This window comes from Coregonus clupeaformis, chromosome 40, assembly GCF_020615455.1.
Source record: "Coregonus clupeaformis isolate EN_2021a chromosome 40, ASM2061545v1, whole genome shotgun sequence".
In the NCBI taxonomy this organism is placed as follows: Eukaryota; Metazoa; Chordata; class Actinopteri; order Salmoniformes; family Salmonidae; genus Coregonus; species Coregonus clupeaformis.
The window spans coordinates 15,589,556-15,608,453 of NC_059231.1; the positions used below are offsets into that span (position 1 = coordinate 15,589,556).

At 42.5% G+C, this 18,898-nt stretch overlaps 2 protein-coding genes across 4 annotated transcripts in view; one reads left to right on the forward strand and one right to left on the reverse strand.

The window, feature by feature from the left end:
• Positions 1-654: 654 nt before the first annotated feature.
• On the reverse strand, positions 655-15,978 carry LOC121555070 (GDP-fucose protein O-fucosyltransferase 2-like). Of its 3 annotated transcripts, none has more exons than XM_041868854.2 (9): positions 15,895-15,978; positions 7,254-7,504; positions 6,753-6,897; positions 6,213-6,323; positions 5,903-5,969; positions 4,801-4,926; positions 4,389-4,569; positions 3,323-3,446; positions 655-934 (listed from the first exon to the last, which is right to left on the reverse strand). In XM_041868854.2, exons 2-9 carry the CDS (start codon positions 7,438-7,440, stop codon positions 781-783), a joined length of 1,095 nt encoding a protein of 364 aa, XP_041724788.1. In that variant the 5' UTR covers positions 7,441-7,504; positions 15,895-15,978; the 3' UTR covers positions 655-780. The 3 variants fall into 3 exon arrangements, with proteins under 3 accessions (XP_041724788.1, XP_041724786.1, XP_041724787.1); XM_041868852.1 differs by lacking the exon at positions 15,895-15,978 and adding an exon at positions 9,566-10,019; XM_041868853.2 differs by lacking the exon at positions 15,895-15,978 and adding an exon at positions 9,360-9,519.
• The window catches only part of LOC121555069 (unconventional myosin-Ib), a 119,384-nt gene continuing 112,283 nt past the window's right edge, over positions 11,798-18,898 (forward strand). The window contains exon 1 of the mRNA XM_041868847.2: positions 11,798-12,167. The gene's annotated coding sequence lies outside the window, so the exon portion shown is untranslated. The remainder of the gene's footprint in view (positions 12,168-18,898) is intronic.

Below are 18,898 nucleotides of genomic sequence, written 5' to 3' on the forward strand. Positions count from 1 at the left end.
GGAGTCCAAATTGGAGATATTTGGTACCAGCCGCCGTGTCTTTGTGAGACGCGGTGTGGGTGAACGGATGATCTCTGCATGTGTAGTTCCCACCGTGAAGCATGAAGGAGGAGGTGTTATGGTGTGGGGGTGCTTTGCTGGTGACACTGTCTGTGATTTATTTAGAATTCAAGGCACACTTAACCAGCATGGCTACCACAGCATTCTGCAGCGATACGCCATCCCATCTGGTTTGGGCTTAGTGGGACTATAATTTGTTTTTCAACAGGACAATGACCCAACACACCTCCAAGCTGTGTAAAGGCTATTTGACCAAGATGGAGAGTGATGGAGTGCTGCATCAGATGACCTGGCCTCCACAATCACCCGACCTCAACCCAATTGAGATGGTTTGGGATGAGTTGGACCTTAGAGTGAAGCAAAAGCAGCCAACAAGTGCTCAGCATATGTGGGAACTCCTTCAAGACTGTTGGAAAAGCATTCCAGGTGAAGCTGGTTGAGAGAATGACAAGTGTGCAAAGCTGTCATCAGGGCAAAGGGTGGCTATTTTGAAGAATCTCAAATATAAAATATATTTTTGGTTACTACATGATTCCATATGTGTTATTTCATAGTTTTGATGTCTTTACTATTATTCTACAATGTAGAAAATAGTAGAAATAAAGAAAAACCTTTGAATGAGTAGGTGTGTCCAAACTTTTGACTGGTACTGTATATAGAAAAAAGATCCACTTTAACACTGCTTTTGACATGTTTTTAGAGAGGTGTTGAATCGTTGAGTCAGTAGACTATTTTCCAGTGTGTGGGCTGTTCACACACGTTCTCACTGTCCCCACAGAAGCGGTTGTAGGTGGTTTTCGGGTCGAATCCCAATATCTCTCTTTCCTCGTGGATACGGAAGGAAAAGGTTGACACGGAGGTTCCGATAAAATACCTGGGAAATGGAAGGGAGATAGAGGGAATTCAATTTAGTACAACTTTATCCATCCCTCCAAGGGCAACTAAGAAAGAAAGACAAGTCACTTTTACAAGTATCAAACCAACATGAAATACAGTATAACAACAGACTTCACCTTCCCAAATACAATACATCGTTCATTTACATTTTAGTCATTTAGCAGATGCTCTTATCCAGAGCGACTTACAGTTAGTGAGTGCATACATTTTTTTTCATACTGGCCCCCCGTGGGAAACGAACCCACAACCCTGGCGTTGCAAGCGCCATGCTCTACCAACTGAGCTACAGGGGACTTTCCATACAATACTTGTTAAAAGGCCAGCTCTTATTTAGTGTTTACTTCTCCCCTATTCTAGTATTTGTTTTATTTGCCCAACACCCCTTATTTTCTCATTAGTGGTACCTACAAGTCACCCCACTTCTATCAGCCAATCACAGTCCACCATTCCCAGTGCACCTCAACTGATTGCCGTTACATGCACACAATTATTGTGGATAGTGAGATTAATATAATAGTTTGATTAAACCGTTTACATGCTTTGCAAGAAGAACGATTTCCCTAATTATCCTGTTTACATGGACACATCTGAAATCAGACTACCTGATGGCACTCTGATAACTGCAGAAAATCGCCAATCAAAATAAACGTTCTACCACAACGAACATGTTATTTTTGGGAAGCATATTTTATTCTGAGTTCCGACATATAAAGTTTGTATGTGAAAACTATTTCTAAGACGCATACATTCAGGTGTTCTGAACACACTTCACCCGCGCTAAAGAGGGAGGCTCGCTCGGCTGGTGTAAGCACATGCACAGATCAAATGCATCGCTGGAACGCTGATTAAGGTGTTTACATGTCCTAATAATCCTAAAGATTTCTCAGAAAACCAGGTGTTTTTATCGGCGTATGCTTACTTCGATTTTGACCTTCCGCCGATTAAGATAAGAAGAGTAACGTGTTTACATGACTATTGACATAATCAGTTTAATATCAAATTATTAGTGTGCATGTGTTACAGGGTCTGGTTTTTCCATTTATGTTTTGAGGTTGGACTTTAGCACGTATAGCACGTTAGCATATAGGGCGCACCGATTGGTGTCACCTTGTTAGTCAGTATGTGTTAAACCTGTGCTGGTTGCCATCTCATTAGTGGGAAGGTGTGTCACCTGTGCTGGTCCAGGTTATATTTAAGAGTGGCTGGTCCAGTGCTCCAGTTGTCTTGAGAGACAGAGGATTAACACTTTTAGTTGGCGCTCCCTATTCGTTTCTAGACAAACAAGCCTTTATTTGATCTTCCCTGTTTTCAATTTGTTCCACTTTTTGGTTTGCTTCCTGTCTTTAAGTTTGGTGTGGGTTTTTCTTTTGTTTGCCTCTTCTTGGGCAAATTTAGTGGGCACTCATGGTGGGTGTCTTTTAGGTTCCAGTTTTTGTTGCTAGTCAACTTTCAGTGGACACCCCCAAGAGTATCTTTCAGAACCCCTCCTAAAACTCCACCTGTTTTGGTTGTTGTTCAGCGACTTTGTTAAATCCTGCTTCTGTTTGAGCGACATATTTGGGTTTTCTAGCTGGGGAACGTAACAACATGTAAACGTACTCACTGAACCCCGCTCCTGTCTTCAGAGTGAGATCGTGGTCAGAACAGACTGGACTAGTTGGACTGGTCCTCACCAATCTGTATTTGACCTGTGTTTTAGTGCGTGCATCTAATTGTAAGTACTGTCTGACATGTCATTACTTTAGTTGAGTGTTGCTAAGGCGGTCAAGTTCATATTTGAGGTATTTTTCTTTCATGTGTCATGCTACTGCTAGCCAGCTAAGCCAAGATGTTAGCTAGTAATGGTAGCACGTTAGGCCTGGTGTAGCTCACGTATCATTTCAGGGGTAATATTTTCAAGTTCATATTGACTGTTTATGCATAGCCTTGTTTATGGACATTTAGAACCTTTATGTAGCCTCATGCTACTGTGCACTGTTTTTAGCCTTATGTATGCATGTAGCCTAATTTAGCCTGTGCCTTCCTTGTGGCACAGTTACTATTCCACAGTGGTATTGTGCACAGACCCTAGTTTCATTATGGTCACGTTTCTGTTGGGTTTACCAGTAATTGGGCCTTTGTCCTGTAAGTGTATTTCTCTATTATAGCCTCTGTATTTGGTTTAGCCCTTTATGTTATATCATGCTGTAGCAGTATACTCTTATGGACTAACGTCAGTATTTACATGTGCACATCAACAAAAGAAAAACACAAGAATGTCTGCATCATGTGTACTCATCACAGCTCCCTACCTACAGTCTGCACACGTTGTGTAACACTTTCATCTGAATGGTGGAATATATTCTAAGCACAGTGTGAGCTGTACCTGGCATGTGCGCAGATCCATTGGTCAATGATAGCCACGCCCCCGTCTTTGAGTAGTTCCAGGTCCTCCCAGGTGGGCTCGAAGCGTGTCATCTCTGGTAACATCCTCTTCAGCTCCGCCAGCTCTGCACAGGACAGACATATGCCTCATTAGGAACACACCGGTCATATTGTCTAGGACAGACTCTGTGGAGTAGGGTACGGACAGAATAAACCTGCCAAGCCTTGATGTAGTTATTCTCTCTACTGGGTAATCGGGTTGGGGTCAATTTCATTTAACCCTTAAGAGACTAAGCCGGGGGAGGGGGGGTACTACTAAGCTATATGGAATTGTTTGAAGGTCATACCAAGGATCATTTTGCCAGTTGATTTTGAATATTAAGAACCTTTTGAAGTATAAAAAAATCAAACAATTATGATACAATTATTTTTGGCCTTACTGCTATTAGCCCATACAAACGCATTGAATAACAGATTCACTACATGGAGCAACAGTCCCAAAAAAAGTTTGTTCTGAAGTGTCTGTCCTATATCTGAGAAAAATCAGGAAACATTTGTTATGCATTCAACCCCTTATTGTATTTAACCCCTTATTTTTAGCACTAAACAGTCTCCATATATACTTCCATTAATTTTTTCAACTGGTACCGGGGGACCTTCAGACGAGTCTTGTGAGGCCTGTGGGCATCCTAGAGCAAAACATGTTCACGAGAGTCTCATCATTCTATAGAGGGGTCATAATAGTTTGAAGGCTAAACTGTTCGGACGCTACAGACGATTTTGTGAGAAGACAGATTTTCGGGCATGTCTTATGGTCTGACAAACACCGCTCTAGCCCTTTCACCGCAGATGCGGAAGTGCGACATAGGCAGATTTCTATGGGGATTTATTTATTATGCTAATTAGATTTCCGCAGGGGCGCGGACATCGACCGTGGACATTCCAATTCTTAACAAAATTATTGTTATGTTCTTAAGGCTGCAAATATGAATCGCTTTATTGTCAACAACTTCTTTCATCTAAATTCAACATCAATCTATCTCAATGGCACCAAAGTACAACAGTACCTTCATCATCTGCATCTGTGGCCACAAAGACTCTGTCTAGGTTGTTTTTCTTCATGAGGCTCCTGATCTTCTTGACAGCTCCTTTGAGGCTGGGCACATCCTCTCTGTGACCCCAGATAAAGTCCTTCCTTCTCAGGTGGACACCCAGGTATGGCCCCCCTCTCGCAGAACTCAGCTTATTCTAAGTTTACACACAGAAATGAATAACACATCAAACCACTGATGCCCAATCCAAATCAACCACCAACAGCAAACCATAACTATCCATACCTTAACATGTCCCCCCATTAATTGTATAGGTTAAGTAGATACAGTAGACCTACATGTTGCTAGTGCAGGAAGTAATCAATGTGGATAAATAAATATAATCTAAATGTGCAAGAAGTGGATGTATGTGAAGAAGTCTAAAAACCTTAATGAGAGTCCAGTCCTCATTGTATACGGTCTGGTCCTGCTCGTCTGTGGAGTTCAGGTACATTGCTCGGAACTCGTCCCCTAGGAGACGCAGGTGTTTGGCGAAGACCATGCTGCGGCGAGTCTAGAGAGAAGGCACAAAAATACTTAATGGGCAAAATTGGGAGTGTTAAACCAAACAGGTAAGGACTATCCATTAAATTAGTGGTAATAAGGTACAATTGTCATGACTGAACAATTCATTAGCAAAAGGTTGAGGCATTAAAATGCACAATTTAGTTAATCATCTTGTTACTACAATGAACAAAAATATAAACGCAACATGTAAAGTGTTGGTCCCACGTTTGAGCTGAAATAAAAGATCCCAGAAATGTTCCATATGCACAAAAAGCTTACTTCCCTCAAATGTTGTGCACAAATTTGTTTACATCCCTGTTAGTGAGCGTTTCTCCTTTGCCAAAATAATCCATCCACCTGACAGGTGTGGCATATCAAGAAGTTCATTAAACATCATGATCATTACACAGGTGCAAGTTCTGCAGCATGATAATGCACAGCCCCATGTCGCAAGGATCTGTACACAATTCCTGGAAGCTGAAAATGTTCCAGTTCTTCCATGGCCTGCATACTCACCAGACATGTCACCCATTGAGCATGTTTGGTTTGCTCTGGATCGACGTATACGACAGCGTGTTCCAGTTCCCGCTAATATCCAGCAACTTCGCACAGCCATTGAAGAGGAGTGGGACAACATTCCACAGGCCACAATCAACAGCCTGATCAACTCTATGTGAAGGAGATGTGTCGCACTGCATGAGGCAAATGGTGGTCACACCAGATACTGACTGGTTTTATGATCCACGCCCTACCTTTTTTTTAAAAGGTATCTGTGACCAACAGATGCATATCTGTATTCCCAGTCATGTGAAATCCATAGATTAGGACCTAATTAATTTATTTCAATTGACTGATTTCCTTATGAACTGTAACTCATTAAAATCATTGAAATTGTTGCATTTATATTTTTGTTCAGTGTATGATTGTAGGGTATCAAACATTACCAAACTTAAGCTACATTCTTTACAACTTATCAGACTAACATTCCAGTAGTCCTTTCCAGCGTAGAGATCATGGAGGACAGTCTCTGCTCTATCCAACATCACTGACCTGCAGGGAAAGGAAAGAGCTCCATCAGTGGACACAGGTGCACATCTCATACAGTACATTCAGCAAATCCAATAAAGACTATACATCTAAAATTGGAATTCCATGGCACATGTCAGTGTTATGTCATTAGTATTTGATTTGCCTAAGACAATAATATTTGGCCTAAATCAAGCATTCATTAGGGCTGGTTCCATATGAAATTATTTTTCTACCATGGCCAAACACAGACTTCTATTGACTCACGTTGATGTGATGTTGTTCTGCAGGAGTGGTGCCAGGATGGAGGCGTGGCCCTGAGCTGACAGACAGGTGACGTTCACACACCTGGTTTCCTCATAGCCCCAGAACCAACCTCTATAGAGAGAGAGAGAGCGAAAGAGAGAGGAAATGTGCTTCTACATCTGCATTGCTTGCTGTTTGGGGTTTTAGGCTGGGTTTCTTTATAGCACTTTGTGACATCTGCTGATGTAAAAAGGGCTTTATAAATACATTTGATTGATTGATTAAACACAGGGATATTTCTATGACTGCAACTACCCAATACTCACTACCCCACTATACTACTATTACTACTACTAACACATTTGCTTCCACTCCCATAACAAAACCTTCAGTAGCTGAAGCAAGTATTTACCTTTTCTAGTTCAACTTTGCGAGACATAGATATAGGTAAGCACAGATGACAGACTGTTAGTTTCCTCATGCCGTAGTCCTTAGTGTCTTTGGAATGCATTGTGTTGAATATATTGTGTTGCTATCCATCTCTGAACCTGGTCACTGTACCTGTAATAACCCTGTTTGTCTTTGGAGTACATTAACCGCTCAACGCAGGGTCTCTCATCCACTTTCTCCTCCCATTTTCCGTCCGTCCACCCTTCAGCGTAGTTCTGTAGCACCAGGACCTGCTCAATAAACGGACCTCCAGACTCTAGAGGCAAAAATATTGGAATATAAAATGTTACTTTAAGCCTGCAGGTACAATGTTATGTTTGTATGAGCCTTTATGACCAGGCATCATAATGCATTATTATACCCATGGAACAATCATTAACAGAGGAAAATGGAAAGGAGCCAGGAGTCAGGGGAAGTTAACCAACCACAGCAACATGTAAATGTACTCAAATGTCTGAGGGGTGGTTCACACTATAGTGTTGACCAGAATCTTACTGTGCTGGCTCTGATATTTTCCTTCCACAATATCCTTTCCAGCATGATCCCAGTAACTATGGTGGATACATAACCAGGCCAGCACAGTACAGATCACTTCAGCTCAGCTGCACTCACCGGCTATAAACTCCTCGTATTCTATGACTGGCACGTTGCCCTGGAGACTGGTGAGGCTGAAGAACTCTCCCCAGGGGATCCTTGTCTGGTGTATGTCTGGGCTCTGCCAGTGGTAGAGACGCCCCCAAGGGGGCAGCACCAGCACCCAGTCACCGTGTCTCCTCAGGGTCTTCACCAGGGACGCCATGCGGATGTACACGTCCCGACGCAGGTTGAAGCCCTCTGGTGGGTTGACGTCGTAGAGAAGATATCTGGCAGCATAAAGTTATAGAGATACAATATAATAGTATAATACTGTTGTTCTATTGATGTGCCCGGCAGCCTGATAAACATGAGTTCTGTCAGACCGAGAGCTATAGCTCCCAGGTACCCAGGGAGGCGGTTCACTCAGAGGCAGACAACTGTAGCCTGCTTTTTGTGCGTTTTAATTAAATGTTTTCTGGTTACAGAATATAGAAAGTCTTGGGCGATTTTTTTTTTTTTTTTACTGCACCACTGTAGAAAACTAAACGAAACTAGTCAAATGTTACCTAATTGAATAGATTGAAGCTAAACGCCTCCCTAATGCAATAGGCTCTATGCATGCTTCAGTTCCGCATTGGTGTAAGGATGCTTGGGCATTTCCGGTTACCGGAAAAAAACATTAAGACAGTGACAGTACTCTGTGAGAGCCCACTGCTACCGCTCAATGAAGAAACTAAAGACACCACACCAGCTGAGAGTAAGACTAGATTAAGTGACACGTTCAAAGTTCTGTTGAACTTGTTCAAGGTTCCGTTCAACACGTTTTACTCGTTTAATGTTACCACAGCTTTGATTGCCATTGCTAAGAGAACACTTTAGAACTTTAGTGGTTTTCACGATAGCTGAAGAGTGGTAGCCTAATACAGACCAGGGTAGCTGAGTGGGAATTGCCATGCTTTGTTGTTGGGTCTGTTGTAAACAAATTGGAGTTTGGTTTGAAATGTAAACAATAATGAGATTACTACTTTTTCCTGACTTGATGACTGCAATGACAGTAACATATTCCACTCAGCTATTCTTCAAACTGCTGATGTTCTACTCAAAACTGTACGGTCATCTTTACTTCTTTCTTTATAAACATATGGCCCAACTTCCTTGCTTTTGTACTTGATGTTTCTACTTTTCAAGAGGAATTAGGAGCAAAACCTTCACTCTACTGTTGTTATTGGTACTAGGCTACAATGTTGCACCACTCACCTACTGCTCTGCCAATACTGTTTGAAGGTAGGTAAATGGCACAAGACAATAGGTGAGTGGTGGGAGACAGTATAGCCAAGTGGTGCAAGACAGTAGGAAAGTGATGCAGAAAGCACAAAAGTGACACTAGACCGTAGATAAGTTGCTTACACCAGTAAAAAGTAGAAAGAACAAGTTTTGCTCTTACTCCTGCTGCTGTAGACCCTCGTCTTTCAAAACCCATTTAAATTATGCTTCTGTGTATTTCAGATGACATTGCGTGATTCACAGCCAGTTGTGCTTTTTAAAAGCTACGGTTCCTGTGTGGCTGGGTGTGGGATATGCAATCATTTGGTTGTATTACTATTACTCTGAATGTGGCATGTCTGTCGTCCCTCCTGTACTTTCGTGCACTGAAACAGAGCAGAAGTGGCGAACAATACCAGACAGTTGTGTCACATGCATACTAGCATCTCTCCTAATAACATCTCATAAATAAATAGGGAGTGAAGCCAGGACCTGTGGATGCCATGGTTGTAGTGAAGCCCAAACCAGATGCTACTCCGGCAAGCGGAATTAGGTATGCAGAATCCAATTAAATGGGCAGACTACAATGTGTTGCGAAAGAAATGTTATTAATCTCTGTTAGATTCTGGTGTATTTCCTAGTGAACCCTTTACTTTTCCTGATATTGTTATTCCAGATCTACACTTTACAAGGACTACAGCGGTGAGCTACCAGACCCATCAACCCTCAACCCACTACCCACTACCCACTGTCATCCCGTTTTTTAAAGGACACTTTCGTACGTTTACACGTCATCGTGTTATAAGTCAAGACGAAGTATTACAAGTAAAAACATTAACATAAACATTAAGATAAACAACAACAACGACGAAAATTAACCGTTTCGGATGTTTTTGACGACAAGCATTCAACGCTAGCATACGGTAGCACAGCATTCTACGATAACCGGAAGTTTCCATCCATCTTGAGCTTTAACCGGAAATACGTCATGCTCGCCTGTGCATATCGCCTATACAGGCTACAGAACAGAGCAGCCGAAATCGGTGTTTACTATTGCTAATGAGTACGCTGTCGACGCTCCCTACCGTAGGTCCCGTGCTGCTGCAGCGGTCGGTGAAAATACTTTATTTCCTGCACGGAATGCATCTTCAATTTGAACCTCAGCGTCTACAGGTCTCAACGCGAGAACCAACAAACACATCCACAACACTGGCGAATTAAATCCACCACAGCTGTGGTCCGCCATTTTTTATTTAAGTCACGCACTTCCGGGAGGGTGATGCGTCTGTAGTTGCACAGCAACTGCATTGATTTTTGTAACAATTTGATACAGTATCATTATAGTTTAACCTGCTGGAGGAGCGGCATGTGTCAAGGGGGTAGATTTTTAGCAACGCCTTTACAGTTTATTGTTTTTAGGCTGCTCAGTTATTCTTCCTCGTTCTCTTTCAGTAAGTTTACATTAGTGCACATACAGTCAGATTGGAATACAATTTAGTTAGAACGGCCCATTCCAGAACACAGACTAATTCCAGAAACATTCCATATCACTATATTGACATTTTGGTAGAATATGGCATATATCGAATATAATAGAATAGGATAGAAAATAATAGAATAGAAAATATCCTATACATTTAACTTTCAGCTAGAGTAGCCTATTTCCTGTGTCACATATTTTGAAGCATAGAAAATAATAGAATAGAATAGGTGTGTCATACCATCGTTTGAGTTTGCTTATTGCAATTCCACCACCTGACACTAGAGGACTCAATACCAAAAATACCAATAATGTGCATCTGCAGGCCGCAATTCGGGGTGTTCCTGCAGGTATGAAGAAAAAAAAAATGTATGCACTCACTAACTGTAAGTCGCTCTGGATAAGAGCAGCGAGGGGAACGGCACCTCTGTACCTTCGGGCTCTGATCAGTCCCTACACCCAAACGAGGGCATTGCGTTCATCCACCTCTGGCCTGCTGGCTCCCCTTCCTCTGCGGAAGCATAGTTCCCGCTCAGCCCAGTCAAAACTGTTCGCTGCTCTGGCACCCCAATGGTGGAACAAGCTCCCTCACGACGCCAGGACAGCGGAGTCACTCACCACCTTCCCGGAGACATTTGAAACCCCACCTCTTTAAGGAATACCTGGGATAGGATAAAGCAATCCTTCTACCCCCCCCACACACACAGCGGAGTCGCTCACCACCTTCCGGAGACATTTGAAACCCCACCTCTTTAAGGAATACCTGGGATAGGATAAAGTAATCCTTCTACCCCCCAATTTTTTTTAAAAAATTGGTTATCCCACTGGCTATAGGGTGAATGCATCAATTTGTGAGTCGCTCTGGACTAGAGCGTCTGCTAAATGACGTAAATGTGCCCTTGAGCAAGGCACTTAACCCTAATTGCTCCTGTAAGTCGCTCTGGATAAGAGCGTCTGCTAAATGACTAAAATGTAAATGTAAAAATGTAAATGTAAAATGTAATGTACATTCATTCCTGCGTCCTCAAGCAATAATGGACCAATATAAGTATAAAGAGGGGTTCCTGCAGATGCAGGAATGCCCACATGCAGGAACACCCTGAATTGCGGACTGCAGTTGCACCCTTCTCAAATATATTGGTAGGCTAACTACAGGTAACTACCAAAATAAAGGTAACACCAAAATAAAGTTCTTAACAGGTCGTTGGGTTCAGCTTCAATGCGCCTTGGCATAGATTCTACAAGTGTCTGAAACGCTATTGGAGGGATGTGACACAATTATTCCACAATCAATTCCATCATTTGGTGTTGTGTTGATGGAAAACACTGTCCCAGGCGCCGCTCCAGAATTTCCCATAAGTGTTCAATTGGATTGAGATCTGGTCACACACCTGTACAGTAGGTGGCGGAATGCACATTTGATTGTTGCAAATGACGTTATACCAAAGAAGATCTGGGGACGGACGCACGCACGGACACGCACGCACGCACGGACACGCACGCACGCACGGACACGCACGCACGCACGCACGCACGCACTCACTCACTCACTCACTCACTCACTCACTCACTCCTTTGAGACCCCTCTTTCAAAGTCACAGATACAGTATCTTCTACCCATGGTAGCCAAAATAATGGGCAACTGGCCATTTCTATGCATGACCCTAAGCATGATGGGATGTTAATTGCTTAATTAACCAAGGAACCACACCTGTGTGGAAGCACCTGCTTTCAATATACTTTGTTGTTTATCCCTCATTTACTCAAGTGTTTCCTTTATTTAGGCAATTAGCCTCCCTGTAGCTCCTCTCTATGGCAATGATGTACATGATGATTTGAAATTGTCACAAGATGGCGGTATTGCACTGATAGATGTGTTTACTGGCAATGAGTTATGATGATAAGCTAAAACTGCTGCGCATCTGAGAACTTTGGATGTTTTCCCTCTCACTGATGGTGATTAACGAAGGACGCCTAGCAGCACTTTGTGCAGCCAGCCACTCCCTATGCCCGTGGACCAGTAGTCCCTATCCACCTCAGTGCTCCAGTAGAAGTCCTCCGAGCCGGATGAGAGACGCGTCCAGGCACATTCACAACTCCGATAACTAAAAAAGACAACGGGGATAGCTTTTCAACTGAAGGGATATCCCCGGGATTCTTCACTGTCCTCCAGAGTGGATTAAGGGGACAACATTTCCAATTCAGAGGCAAGTAGAATATTCTCATTTCACATGTGCCACACTATGTGTAGGCTAACACATTAAGTGCTAGCCTTAAGCCTATTGTTTGCAATACCGTTGCAACTTTTTGTATCACTTGAATGTTACTTTGTAGCCTAATTGACAATTCAGCGTTGGTTGTAAAATCAGAGAGAATCGGACTAAACCCAAATAATATTACGTGTCTATGCAGTAGCCTATTGCCCATTCTTTACACTGCAGTCACTAGTCCCTCGGCGTTTATGTTAAAGATCTTAAAATAGTATATTCTGTTTTTCCTTAGTTGATTTGTCCTACTTGTGCAACTAATGCCACGTAACATTTTTCGTTAGACTACCCCCTAAATGTTTGACGCATCCTTGCTTTTTTTTTTGTCTTTGAATACATGTAGCTTGTTTGGTTGGCGTAATGGTTTTGCACAACTTTTTCACTGATAATCGTTTCTGACCATTCATTCCCTGAGCCCTTGTTAAATTTCGAGTGGGGGGGGCGGGGTGTTATACTTTTTTCTTTGCGAAGAGAGAGATTGGTAGACTACAATCGGGAGGGGTGGGTTTACTTTTGTTACTAGTTTCCCCTCGTCCAAATCTAGGGCGATGTTGTATTGTTAATCAAGAATGCGAACATCTGCGGTCATTGCGCTCGAGCAGAACACAACGCTGAGATAACGGTGCTTTTATTGAGGGTTGTAGGACAAGGGTGAAAAAAGCAGTGCAACTTTTCTAAGACAAAGTAGATGACTTCTCGCAGATTTCATGCACTCACGTGGCTGTTAGTGTCCTTACTGTGGTCCACACTTCACTCCACTAGCCTACAAGAATGTGATTTCACACAAATAATTTACTTATATTGCAGACACTTTGAAATAGCCTACCCTTCCAAAGAATTAGACACATAGTCATTGCGTGACTTTTTGAATGTCTTACTAGCCTACCACACCATCTACGTTTTAAAGCATAAAAAGCCATTGTTGTTCTCTGAGAAACATCCCAGAGGTTCTCCTGTCAAGGTTTTCTACTTTTCCTCCTCCTGTGATTCCCATCTTACAGTGCATTCAGAAAGTATTCAGACACCTTGACTCAACATTTTGGTATGTTAGCCTTTTTCTAAAATTGATTAAATTAATGTTTTTCCTCATCAATCTACACACAACACCCCATAATGACAAAGAAAGAACAGGTTTTTATACGTTTTTGCTTTGTCATTATGGGGTATTGAGTGTAGATTGATGAGGGGGGGAACAATTTAATCAATTTTAGAATAAGGCTGTAACCTAACAAAATGTGGAAAAGGTCAAGGGGTCTGAATACTTAACGAAAGCACTGTAGCTGTGGCCCAAAAACATAAACCAAAATTGGGTTAGGTCTGCATTTTCTAATGAAGCTTGGTAGTTAAGATGCAACCTGGGTCTCATATGATTAAAAAATTTTAAATACTGGAACCTCACAGTGATTCGAACCCAACATCTCTTGTCACTGCTTCATACAAAGGAGAATTGCCTCCTGTTTTGTTTTTTGGACTCAACTTTGTCTGTTTATGGCATAGGTTCTTCTGTCACAGCATGCCTAACGGTAAGGGAAAGCCTACAACATGTTTTACTTTCTACTACCCTTGAAGATCAGTAGCTATGTTTGAAATGCCACTACAGAGTGCCGCTATCAAAAACACTGGTTCAGATAAACTAGTTGATTCCAGGCTGACTGCTCATAAAGGTCCTGTATAGGCTATTATAGATAGGATAACGGATCTTTGCTATGGACCCCTCAGCTGTTCCCTGCCAAAATACCAAATGTATTGGTCAAAAAAATACAAAATGGACACTGTCATAACTACAATGTGTGCTCTTACTACAGCACATTAATGTTAGATTTATGAACCTCTCCAATTTGATCATATTACCCTGGACGCCATTACAGTAAGTTAGTCCACATTTTTTTTGTGTGTGGCAAAGAGGTGAATGGCCCACTCAGCTCATGGGCCCCATAAGTCCATCCATCCAGAGAACAGTTCTCCTTTTCTCTATTACTGTGGCTTCTGTGATTTCATCAGATATGACACTGCCTTCATGAGCCAAGTCCCCTTTTATTAGTAGGACTGATCAAACAAATAAACAGACATATGCTGATAGTAGATGGTGCGGCGCTGCCTCGAACTTTGGGCAGTTTGTCTAAATGGCTGTTTATTGACCCATCTGGGGACAAAGAATTGAATCGGAAGCACAGCTAGGTGAAATGCTTCTGAGAAGGAAGTGAGTTGTCTCAAGTGTATCCTGCTATTTGTCTAGTATTTGCATAGTTTATGCCGTTGTTTTCAACCCTTATGTGTGTTCGGAACCATGTGTTTGCCCTCTAGGCTGGCCTAGTTTCCAGGGGCAAAGTCCCTCAGCCATGGTGATGAATGATGTTTGCTCGGATCTGCCTGTGGTGATCTGCTGTTGTGAGTACTGAGGTGCGTGTCCTGTGTGTTATGCTGCGTTCACGTGCTAGTCGGAACTACGAAACTCTGAACACTTCTGACTTGCTAACTGGTTGAACACGGCATGTGTGTAACTACAACCAGTTAGCAAGTCGGAAATGTCCTAGTTCCGACTAGCACGTGAACGCAGCATTAGCTCTGCCTCAAGAGGTGGTTGTGAGGGTGATTTTAGAGGCTCAGCTCTACTGGCTGAATAGACGAATGCAGTGCTTGCCATTTGAGTTGTAGCTCTGACAGCAGCCAGGCAATCACTGACAGTTACTTATTTTTTACATACACCTTCAAATGACAACATCACCTAAACTACATCACACCTGCCCAGACCCACATGCTCACATCTCCAGCGCCCGCATCACTCTCCGCCATATGGCCTCAAACAGCACAATTTTGTTTCTCTGTCGCATTTTCAACATTTGGATAATAAAGCATTTGACTTTTCCATTGTGTTAACGATGGAAGATTGGTTGATTTCCAAATTTAAGTATACGTTTTTTTCAAGATTGTTGAGGAAAAGTATCGTCCAACCTATCGGGAATCTCACTGCACCCTCCTATCACTGAAAGTTGCATCAAGTTTTGTATGATTGTCCACTTCAACTGTGATATATTAAAGCCCATTTCCTGTTCCTTGAGCATTCCCTGTTTCATCATAGAATGCTCATGTTCATGTTGGAATTCTATCTGGGAATGCTCATATTCCATTTCCCTTGGTGCCAGCTGTTCCTGGTTGGCATCTCCAGTGTGTGGAATGTGGGGTAGGCTGTTGGTAAATATGCTTTTGAAGGATGGGACCATCACAGGAGGAGGCTATAGATGTGGGGATATCCTCTCTACTGCTAGAAGTGGTATAGGCTGACAGACTAGTGTGTTTCCTATGTTGTTTATCTGACTCAAACAATTCATTTAAAAATACTTACTTTCTCAGGTAATGATACACAACAAGGGAACAGCAAGATGATTTGTTGAAGGGACTGTCAGTCACCAGATTTTGATTGCACAAATTGAAACCCTTGAACCCTACAGGACATATTACTGTTCAACTTGATTCAATGCTACTAAAATCCAGGGCAGCTGCTTTTCCCATTCAGTCACTGAAACTAAGCCACAGCAGAGCTACATACTGTACTCTAGCCCACAGACAAGACTTCACTGCACAAAACCTGGAAATGTAAGGTACATTCATTCATTGAGGTAGTGGAATATTTGAGTGTGCTATCTCTGCTTGTGTGTGGCTGGCTTACCTAGAACATGTTGCCTCACAGAAGTATTTTCAATCCGTTGAATCAAGGAATGGGGGGCACTACGGAGTTGATGGCAATAGCCTGGCCTCCCACAGGGCAGCATATGATGTTGTGGCTGGTTGTGTTTACCCTATTATGGCAATACTTTTGAGAGGGAGGGGCACATATGCAGGGGGTGCGAGAGCACAGGGGGAGATGTGGAGGGAGGCAGGGACCAGGGGTATTAACCCAGTGGGGTGGTTAGTTGGTAGTTAAAAACCATCGGGTCTGGTGCAGCACATGGATTGAACAGGACAGCCACCATATAAACATGGGAAGGCAGGGCCACAGCATAAGGGGGTGGAGGAAGGGGTGGGGTAGATTAAATTAGAGAGGAACCCTTCCTTCCACTCTAGCACAGGGTTTCCCAAACTCGGTCCTGCCCCCCTGGGTGCACGTTTTGGTTTTTTTCCCAAGCACTACACAGCTGATTTTCAAATAACCAACTCCTCAAGCTTTGATTATTTTAATCTGCTAGGGCAACAACCAAAACGTGCACCCAAGGGGGGCCCCAGGAACAAGTGTGGGAAACCCTGCTCTAGCAGACCAGCAGCACACCCTGCAGCGGTAGTGATTATCACTGGAGGCTAACAGGGCTGATTGGATGGACTGGTGGTAGTTGTGAGGAGGGTGGTAGGGACCACTACCCAGCTGTCTCGCACTGTCAACAAGGCAAAGAAATTTGCTGTGTGGTGTTGGTGCTCTCTTTAGTTGGGACACTTTTGTTTGTTGGGGACAGGCATGGTTGGTTGCTTTGCTGAAGGAAAACAACCTACCCTCTCTAAAACACCTCCAGCAAAAATGACAACCATTTATTTAATTAATATTAACTTTCAAACTAATGTCAAGTCCTCATAAAGTCCCTGTTGCCCCAGGCAGGACTTTGGCTCTGACAGGGAATGTTAAAGCTGTTGCTTATAAGTTGTTGGTCATGAAGATGTGTTGCTGTGCCAAGTCAATGACCCTTTTGAGCACTTTACACTCACTTTCAACTCATTATTATTTATGTGTTGTGTCTTTTGACCAGACTTGTTGCTTAACCTTTGAGTTTCTAAGGAGGATCTATGTTCTTTCTATAAATGTTATTTATAAGTATCTCTGTCAGCTCTAGGCAATTCCACTGTAACAGAATGATGCTGAAACTCAGATGTTTCACTTTAAAATGTATGTCACACAAAAACCAATGACTACGAAGTTAAACCATGCAACTCTATGCACAAGGACGACTTTTAACAATTTCCACTGACAATTTTAAACGCATTTACTTGAACAGTGCAGATGTAACTTTGGTAACAGAATGACGGCACAAACAGCACGAGTTGTCATTCTGTTACCAAACTTTGCATCTGCACTGTTCTTCAAGGAAATGTGTTTTTGTAAACTTTTCAGTGGAAATTGTTTAAAGTAGTCCTTATGCATGAAGTTGTAGGGTTTGTTTAACTTTGCAGTTATCAGTTTTGGAAAAATCTGAGTCTGCAGCATTCTGTTACGTGGACTATTAAATAAAATAAAGAATTCAGTTCTAATAGGCTAGTTGTAATTGAACTAGACATTACAGTTATGATTATTCTCTTATTTTCTGAATGAGGATATTGTATTCATTTGCATGACTCACCAGGGTGAGTTTACCACACAAAGTAAGGTCATTTAGGAGAAAGATGGGCCTGTATTGTGTTCTCTCTCGCTCTCTGATAGACCGGTTACTGGTGTCAACCGTACTAATGTTGTGCAAACACAAGTATGATGCACGGATCTGGAATCATGGCCAAATGCCACTATTCCCTATATAGTGCACTACTTTTGACCAGAGCCCTATGTGTTGTGTACTACAGTATGCAAGGAATAGGGTGCCATTTGGGATGCAGCCGTGACCAAGTGCCAAGATGCTTCATCATTCCTTCCTGATAACGATCACAACATGCATCATTTCAAGTCAAATGGCCAGCTGAGCACACTAAGTATTCCCAGGATGAATCCAGATCCATTCCTAGAGAAATCCTCTCACCATCACTAAGTTGGTTGTCAGTTAATTCAGTGGTGTTAAGCAGTTTATAAATGCAGGGAAGGACTAGGACGAATTATATACACACACACGAAAATCCACACTCTAGTATTGCAGGTCACTGTCCCAGCCTTCCATTGCTCTTGTCCTCATCCACCAACCCCCCATGATGCATCTCTCGCTCTGCTTTACTAAAGCTCCTCAGCCTGTCTGATCGACTGCTTCGTCTCTGTTTTTAATCGCTGTGATTGCCAACAAGCTGTGATGTTCTCACAACCCACACAACCTCTCTGTCCCTACCACAGGGGATTTACAGTCAATTAAATGCCATAATGGACTTTAATATAATTTGTTTGCTCAAGCTGCACCATCATGTGTCATGCAAGGTAGACTGGCGCTTAGGTTTGCATGTCTGGCTCATAGTGGATCAGACTACTATTTACCAACGTTTTTGACTTTTTAATTAGTTTTTAATTTAGATTAAATTTCTCATGGTGAAATTGCAGTATGGTTGAAAATGTACATCGGGCATCCTTTCAATTCAAGTCAGTATCCAGCAGCTAGACATGTTTTATTTGGCATGCTCTGCATATCTTTTAAATGTAGCCTAGTCAATGAGGCCTGTGTGTGTGTGTGTGTGTGTGTGTGTGTGTGTGTGTGTGTCGACGTGTTTAAATATAGTTGTGGGGACCAGAAGTCCCCACAAGAATAGTAAACCAAGAAAAATTGGACCAACTGGGGACATTTTGTTGGTCCCCACACGGTAAAATGCTATTTCTAAGGGGTTTAGGGTTAACGTTAGAATTAGGTTAAGGTTTTTGGGTTAAGGTGAGGGTTAGGTTAGGGGTAATATAATTTAGAATGGGACTGAATTGTATGTCGCCACAAGGTTAGCTGCGTAAGACTGTGTGTGTGCGTGCTCTGCCCGATGGTGAGATGGACAGAACTTTTTCACACTTCTCA

What these genes read in the sequence shown, in the direction of transcription:
- LOC121555070 (XM_041868852.1), bottom strand. Translation starts at nt 9,726, where the DNA reads ATGGCGGACCACAGCTGTGGTGGATTTAATTCGCCAGTGTTGTGGATG. An exon ending in AGGACTGGACTCTCATTAAG is followed by an intron (nt 4,570 to 4,800) that starts GTTTTTAGACTT and finishes GTGTAAACTTAG; the next exon opens with AATAAGCTGAGTTCTGCGAG. An exon ending in TGGATCTGCGCACATGCCAG is followed by an intron (nt 935 to 3,322) that starts GTACAGCTCACA and finishes TCCATTTCCCAG; the next exon opens with GTATTTTATCGGAACCTCCG.